General features: G+C 39.4%; 2 protein-coding genes across 4 annotated transcripts in view; both read left to right on the forward strand.

Annotated features, from left to right (window-relative positions):
- The window catches only part of caprin1b (cell cycle associated protein 1b), a 13,323-nt gene extending 11,355 nt beyond the window's left edge, over window positions 1-1,968 (forward strand). For both annotated transcript variants that reach the window (XM_032523854.1, XM_032523855.1), the window contains exons 17-18: window positions 1,211-1,317; window positions 1,421-1,968. In XM_032523854.1, coding sequence (XP_032379745.1) covers window positions 1,211-1,317; window positions 1,421-1,507 — 194 coding nt within the window. In that variant the 3' untranslated portion in view covers window positions 1,508-1,968. The remainder of the gene's footprint in view (window positions 1-1,210; window positions 1,318-1,420) is intronic.
- Window positions 1,969-3,157: 1,189 nt separating this feature from the next.
- Window positions 3,158-7,167, forward strand: part of nat10 (N-acetyltransferase 10) — a 9,045-nt gene continuing 5,035 nt past the window's right edge. Inside the window, exons 1-12 of one of the 2 annotated variants that reach the window (XM_032522576.1) lie at window positions 3,158-3,300; window positions 3,552-3,678; window positions 3,789-3,880; window positions 4,051-4,222; window positions 4,388-4,510; window positions 4,595-4,656; window positions 4,748-4,862; window positions 5,500-5,607; window positions 5,797-5,930; window positions 6,032-6,125; window positions 6,216-6,314; window positions 6,411-6,547. In XM_032522576.1, coding sequence (XP_032378467.1) covers window positions 3,565-3,678; window positions 3,789-3,880; window positions 4,051-4,222; window positions 4,388-4,510; window positions 4,595-4,656; window positions 4,748-4,862; window positions 5,500-5,607; window positions 5,797-5,930; window positions 6,032-6,125; window positions 6,216-6,314; window positions 6,411-6,547 — 1,250 coding nt within the window. In that variant the 5' untranslated portion in view covers window positions 3,158-3,300; window positions 3,552-3,564. The remainder of the gene's footprint in view (window positions 3,301-3,551; window positions 3,679-3,788; window positions 3,881-4,050; window positions 4,223-4,387; window positions 4,511-4,594; window positions 4,657-4,747; window positions 4,863-5,499; window positions 5,608-5,796; window positions 5,931-6,031; window positions 6,126-6,215; window positions 6,315-6,410; window positions 6,548-7,167) is intronic. The other variant, XM_032522577.1, reaches the window with a different exon arrangement.

Below are 7,167 nucleotides of genomic sequence, written 5' to 3' on the forward strand. Positions count from 1 at the left end.
CACACACACACACACACACACACACACACACACACACACACACACACACACTACATTGTGTACAGGCTAATATTGAACTAACTAAAAGCAAAGGAATGTAAACAACAAAGACTTAAGTGGATTTTTTGTGGGGCAAGTGGAAGAGAAATTTACTTGCCCTACTGGACAAGTGAAAACTCAAACAAAATAAAATGCCATGTTACTTAACGTTATTTGCCACTCATAACGTCTATGTTACAGATTTAGAAACAATAAAAAAAAAAAATTCCGGGGCAGTGGACGGCTAACATTGGACCCAGTGGAAGTGAGTCAGCGGACCGCTAATATCGGCAATCATAAGTAACCATGATTAACCAATCTTATGTCTACAAAATTATTTTAGATATAGTAGCTATAAGTTCAAGTAGACCGGCGAGCAAAGTATTACTTTATATTATGGAGTCTAGAGATCCTTTTTCCTTATTGAAGGGAAAATCTATTCTTGGGACCCATTTGCTTTTAACAGTTTGTTTGAATTCTGCATTAGCAAAACACACACAATTATAAAATGATAAATCTTTACCCGGACAAGTGACTTTTGTGCATGGACAAGTGAAACGTAAATGTACATGTCCAAAGGACAAGTGCTTCAAAACGGTAATGTCAAGCCCGGCTTTAACAATGAACTTGGTGACTGCCCTGTTAACATTGTACTACCGTAATAGAGAACTAGTTTAAGGGAAAAGGAATGCAATTGAACTGGCTTGTTGCTGAAAGGGGCTGTAGAAATAAAGTTTACATCCTTAGCCTGTCAGTCATTCATCTGGGCATAGAAACCACTGTTGTGCCTGTTTGTCTCAGAGGAAGTGTAACATCAACAGCACTACGACCACTTTGGCTTTGCCATTAATCATATTGCTGTCTGTTTTGAAGAACTGTAACCACACTTTAAACCATTTTTATCGACATTGCCATGACTCACTGGGACTTTGACAAAACTGCAGAGCCAACGTACGTTGCTCGAGTTTACTCTGTTTACTCTTACTCCGCTCTCTGTCAATATACAGAGGACAGGTAAGCTTGTGATTACGCGCTCTCAGGTACCAAAAAATAAATAATTTTTCAATACTCATAGGATCGGAGTATTTTGTTCAGTGCCATAAAAGTATTGACGTTCGGTGCCCACCACTACTCAAGAAGCATTTTAAGTTTTAAATCTTCCTATTTTCAGGTGGCTATGATGGTTATCGTCCTCCTTTCGCCAACACTTCAAACTCTGGTTATGGGCAGACTCAGTTCAACACACCTCGGGATTACTCAAATGGGAATTATCAGAGGGTATGAATAGAAGCATTCAGACTTCAAACTGGTTATTTGATTTTGCTGTATGTTGGAATAGTATCAAAAATGTCTTTCTTTTTTTTTGTCTCTGTTGCTCAAGGATGGTTACCAACCGAACTACAAGCGTGGAGCTGGTCAGGGACCCAGAGGAGTGTCAAGAGGCAGCTCTCAGGCAATACGATCCTGAGAGACCTTTCATAATGACTGTGACTGACTAACTTGCACCACACTGAAAATTCAAAATTCAAGAATGCATTTGCCCCAGCTCACTCATGTCCTCTTTTTATTTTTATGTTCTTCATCAGTGGTATTTTTCCTGTCTCTTAAATCAAAGTAATGCCTGCTTTGATATTTGGAAATATTAAATCATTTAAAGTCTGAAACACAAGCTGAGCTGTAAATCCAATCATCGATTTACACAAGCCGTGTGTTACAATATTCCTGTAAACTTGAAAGATTTCATAAGTTATTTTTTGTATAAAAAAATGCACCTGCCACTGCTGGTCCAACCCTTGGGAGTTTATTTCCCTTCTCGGTTCTTTTCTGTCATTTTGGTTCTTAAAAGGCGTTTTTATGTTTAATGAGCTCCCGTTTCCTTGTTTGTAAATTGATGTTGCTTCAAGAGTTTCAATAAAGTTGTGTTGCATACCCATGCTTCAGTCTCAGTTTTCTGCTGTACAGTCTTCAGTTGTATTTATTACCTTAGTTTTCAGCAGCCTGTAATGAACGGTACCGCTGCGTGGCTGATCAGCATAGGCCTACAGCTGCTGACGTGACACAGAATTAATGCAATATTCTGCTCACGACCCTTAATTAATTTAACAAATATAAATTAAAATTACAAATGTACTTTTGAATTTTTGTATCAGACCAGAAGTTTTTGTCATCCAAATTTGTTGCATGTATTTTTTTAATTATTTTTTTTAACCATGGTTATAAGCAGTTTTGTTTTGAAGTGTAACTTGAACTTGCTAAATGTAACTTCTAGTGCTAACAAATTCCAGACAAACTTTGAAAAGTGAAATAAAATTTTACGCGTTAACGCTTTGTTGGGTAGGTATGTTGCCACAGACTAAAATGCCATCACAGTTTCTTGTAACTTTTAAAAATTATATTCTTAATCTTTGACCATTTATTATTCCAAAACCCAAAATATATTTAACCAACTGTATTGTCATCAGGAGAAGAAAACCAGCAACATTCACATTTTAAAAGTTACAACCAGTTCATATTTGACACTTAATGCTATCGACTAATCGGTTCAGTTGTAGAATTCGGCTGGCATCCAGGCTAGATCCACCTAGCAATCCACGATCCACCTCATAGGACACTGGAATCTGTGCAATTTCATTTCATACAGTGCAATATTTAATACATTAACCTTTCCATTACTGTGCAATATTTATTTACTTAATTAGTACTTAATCATTTCATTCCATCACTGTGCAATATTATTTATTGAGTGTTAACACTTACCTATGCTTATTCAAGCTGATTTATATATGTATACTTGACAGTCACTACACTTATATCTTTGACTTATATTTTTGATTTTTATACTGTTATATTCTTAATTTTTTTGTCACTGCTCTAGACAGTCACTACACTTATATCTTTGACTTTATATTTTGATATTTATACTGTTATATTTATATGTATCTTCTTATATTTTTTGTGTCAACACTGCAAAGGGATTGGCTTTAATCTCGTTGCACAAGTACCGTGTACTTGTGTAAAATGACAATAAAGGCATTCTATTCTATTCTATTCTATTCTATTCTACCTAGCAGACCACATTCGGGGCATCACCTGCACAGTTACGAGGAAATCGTCGCGCAGTTTTTACGTCACGTCGGGGGTCCTCCATTAACGGCTGTCTCCACGTGAGTGTATCAACAGCATGATGGCTGGCGTGTAAATTTCAGACCGACTTGTTGGAAGTGCATAGAGATTAAACAACAGCCAGTTTGTAAACAGAAGGTAAATAAGTTGAGTGTTTGAAACGATGCTTTAATTTTGTATTTCTTCAGATTTTAGTTTCCCTGCTGCCATTAATTATACACAAAACTATAACAAAAAACTATAACATTTGTTTTGGCTGCAAGTTAGCTCCGCTCAATCTTCCCTCCTCTCGGTTTTATAAAACACTTTGTAGATGTTACTGCGCCGTTTATGTCGCACTGTATTTTTGATAATTTGCTCTTAACGTGATGTGTTTTCTGCCCTCTCAGTAGCGGTGAGACAATGGCAACAGTCCGCAAGAAGGTAGACAACCGGATTCGTGTCCAGATAGAGAATGGAGTCGCTCTGCAGCATCGGTCCATATTTGTGGTGGTGGGAGATCGAGGGAGAGATCAGGTAATCTTTCCCTTTCTGTTCTCTCAGGCAAACGTATTAGTTTCAATTCAATTTTATGTAAGTGCCTTTGCATTTGACATTAAAACCAGTTAAATCTGCCTCTGACCCAGGTTGTCATTTTGCATCACATGCTATCTAAAGCCGCCGTCAGAGCAAGACCTTCTGTACTCTGGTGCTACAAAAAAGACCTGGGATTCAGCAGGTGAGCGTGAACTCCCCTCAGAGATAGTTCTTTGCTGTGCATTGTATCAAAAAGGAGATATCCATACTTCCTTTGGTGGTTCTGTTGTACTGCTGCAACGTCTAAATTGACCCGCTTGTGGTCAATAAAGGTGTATCTTATCTATTTGATTTGTCAAAAATGTCAAACAGCAATCGGAAGAAACGCATGAGACAGCTGCAGAAGAAAATCAAAACTGGCACACTGAATCTGAATCAGGATGACCCGTTTGAACTGTTCATCGCTGCAACCAACATCCGATACTGTTACTACAACGAAACGCACAAGATCCTGGGAAACACCTACGGCATGTGCGTCTTGCAGGTGAGTTATTCCTCTCACCTGTAGACCAGGTCCACCCAGGATGTATCAAAGGACACAAAATATTAATTTGTGTTGGCTCACAATCCAAAAAAGGGTTTGGAACCACTGCTGTAGACACGTAACTGTAGCAAATAGACTCTTAAGAGCGTTTTCTGTATCACACAGGACTTTGAAGCTCTCACTCCCAATCTCTTAGCGAGAACCGTTGAGACTGTAGAAGGAGGCGGTATAGTGGTGATTCTGCTCAGGACAATGAACTCTCTCAAGCAGCTGTACACAATGACTATGGTAAGTCTATTAACCTGTTCCATCGCCACACATGTCACACTCTGTTTGCTTGACTTGGGATTGCTGTGGTTTGTTTGCATCTAGGACGTGCACTCTCGTTACCGCACCGAGGCTCATCAGGATGTGGTGGGAAGGTTCAATGAGAGGTAAGACGTCTCCAGCTGACTCACCTGGAATTTGGTGCATTTGTAGCCAACAGAGTAACAATATTTATCAATTTTGTTTCACTGTTTCTAGATTTATTCTGTCACTGGCATCCTGCAAAAACTGTGTTGTCATTGATGACCAACTAAACATCCTTCCAATCTCCAGCCACATGGCAAACATCACGCCTGTTCCTCCAAAGACCCAGGTAATTACATTAGAGTAGAAATGATTAGTCGGTCAATCAATTAGTTGATCAACTGAAAATCAATCAGCTTGATAAGCGATTATTCAGTTGAGTCAGTTATCAACCAAAACATTTCTGTTTCCATCCAGCGACTCGGAGAGCCACAATTCAATGCTTGTTTGTCCAAAATGTAGATCACATTGCATTGCTTTTTGCTTCTCTCCAATGGCTCAGTGTTTACTCTTGGACTGCTCTCAAAACTTTACTCTTGTGTTCATACCTCTTTATTGAGTTGTTACCACTTGGAGGAGCCTCAGGTCTCCCAAGGAGACTTCTGGCTATTCCAAGATCAAGTAAAAAAACAAACCGAAAGTGATCTGTTGCTCATTAACTTTGGAATAGCCTCGTGAAGACAAACCAGTGCACTTTTTACAAAGCAAATTCAAACTTGCTTCTTCTTTTTTGATTTTTATCAGTTAATATTTTGATTTTGATTTAATTTAGTTTTATTTGTACACTTTGTGTACTTAAAAAAAAGGCCTGGTTTGTCTCTTTCATTCCTCTTTTTTCCCTTACTTCCATTAAGTACTTTGTGCTACAGTTTGCTTGCTTATCTTCAGGCTCCCTGATTTCTGAGCAGTTGTCTCATTCCCTTCAGGAGGACGGTTTAGCTCCACGAGAACAGGAGCTGAAGGATCTGAAGGAGTCCCTTCAGGACACTCAGCCTGTGGGTGTGTTGGTGGATAGCTGCAGAACTATGGACCAGGTGAGGACCTCTCACTAAAGAGCCACTTTATACATTTAAATACCATAACTATTGATCAATGCTCCAATACAATTTCAATTAACCAGCGCTTCACTAACGGATCACAACAGTGTTACTAGAGAAATAAAACCTCCCATTTAATATCAGCATTTATAAGTGTAACTTTTGGGGTTTGTTTGGTCCTTTTAGGCTAAAGGTGTGCTCAAGTTCATTGAGGCGATCTCAGAGAAGACTCTGAGGAGCACCGTGACTCTAACTGCTGCCCGTGGCCGAGGCAAGTCTGCAGCCCTGGGGCTGGCTGTCGCTGGAGCTGTGGCTTTTGGGTACAGATGAGTTTTCTGTAATCTGTCCTACAAATATATCAGCATTGTTTATTGTATTGTCTCAAATTTTTCTGCTGATGATTTCCCGTCATTCTTTACAGCTACTCCAATATCTTTGTAACCTCACCGAGCCCAGACAACCTCCATACCATGTTTGAGTTCATATTCAAAGGTTTTGATGCGCTGCAGTATCAGGTAGGCTGCCTGAGAAGCTTTTCTGTATCAGCGACAGGACACTCATCCTGTTAGCACACACCGCCTCATATCCCCCTTTTGCATTTGTAGGAGCATCTTGACTATGAAATCATTCAGTCTTTGAATCCAGAGTTCAACAAAGCTGTGGTGCGGGTGAACATCTTCAAAGAGCACCGGCAGACAATTCAGGTAAACAAGACCAGACCACTCTTCTCCATCTCTGCTGTTCTTCACGATAGTAAGTGAATTACTCCTATCTGACCATCCTGTTCATTCGACCAACAGTACATCCACCCAGGCGATGCAGTGAAGCTGGGCCAGGCTGAACTGCTGGTCATTGATGAGGCTGCAGCCATCCCTCTTCCTCTGGTTAAGAAACTGCTGGGGCCTTATCTGGTTTTCATGGCCTCCACCATCAACGGGTCAGTAATAAAGCTGGATGATATTTACATAATCAAACGCTACCTTCCTTTTGTTTAAATAACACAACACACAAGGACATTTTTAGAAACTACTTTGAGTCATATGGATTTAATGAATAGTGAAGTATAAGCAATAGTAATGATGATTTTTAGGGCTGCAAGAAATGATTATTTTCACTGTAATTCTCAATTCATTATTTAGTAAGAAATTGTCAGAAATTCACAAAAGAAATATATGTCTTTCACGTAAGTTTATATATTCAAATAGCTTTGCAAATTGTTTTGTTTGACCAGTTGTCCAAACCCCAAAGACATTCAGTTAAGTTATGGAGTTTTTCCATTATGCAGTGCCCCGTCCTTCCATTTCCATTGCAGATTAGTACCGCCTCATATGCGTGAGGTGAGCCTTGGCCGGTCGTCATAGCAGGAAACTGCGTGACCTAACGAGACACACACACACACACACACACACACAGAACGTTGAAGGTGTCTTGTTTTTGATTCTTGGCATGTGGTTGTTGCCAAAGCCAGAAGACAAATTAGTTTCTAAAGAAGCTAGAGGAAGCAACAAAAAAAATGGCTAAACTATTTAAAAACGGCTGGTTTGTTCAGGACACCCC

The sequence above is a fragment of the Etheostoma spectabile genome, chromosome 8 (assembly GCF_008692095.1).
Source record: "Etheostoma spectabile isolate EspeVRDwgs_2016 chromosome 8, UIUC_Espe_1.0, whole genome shotgun sequence".
NCBI lineage: Eukaryota > Metazoa > Chordata > Actinopteri > Perciformes > Percidae > Etheostoma > Etheostoma spectabile.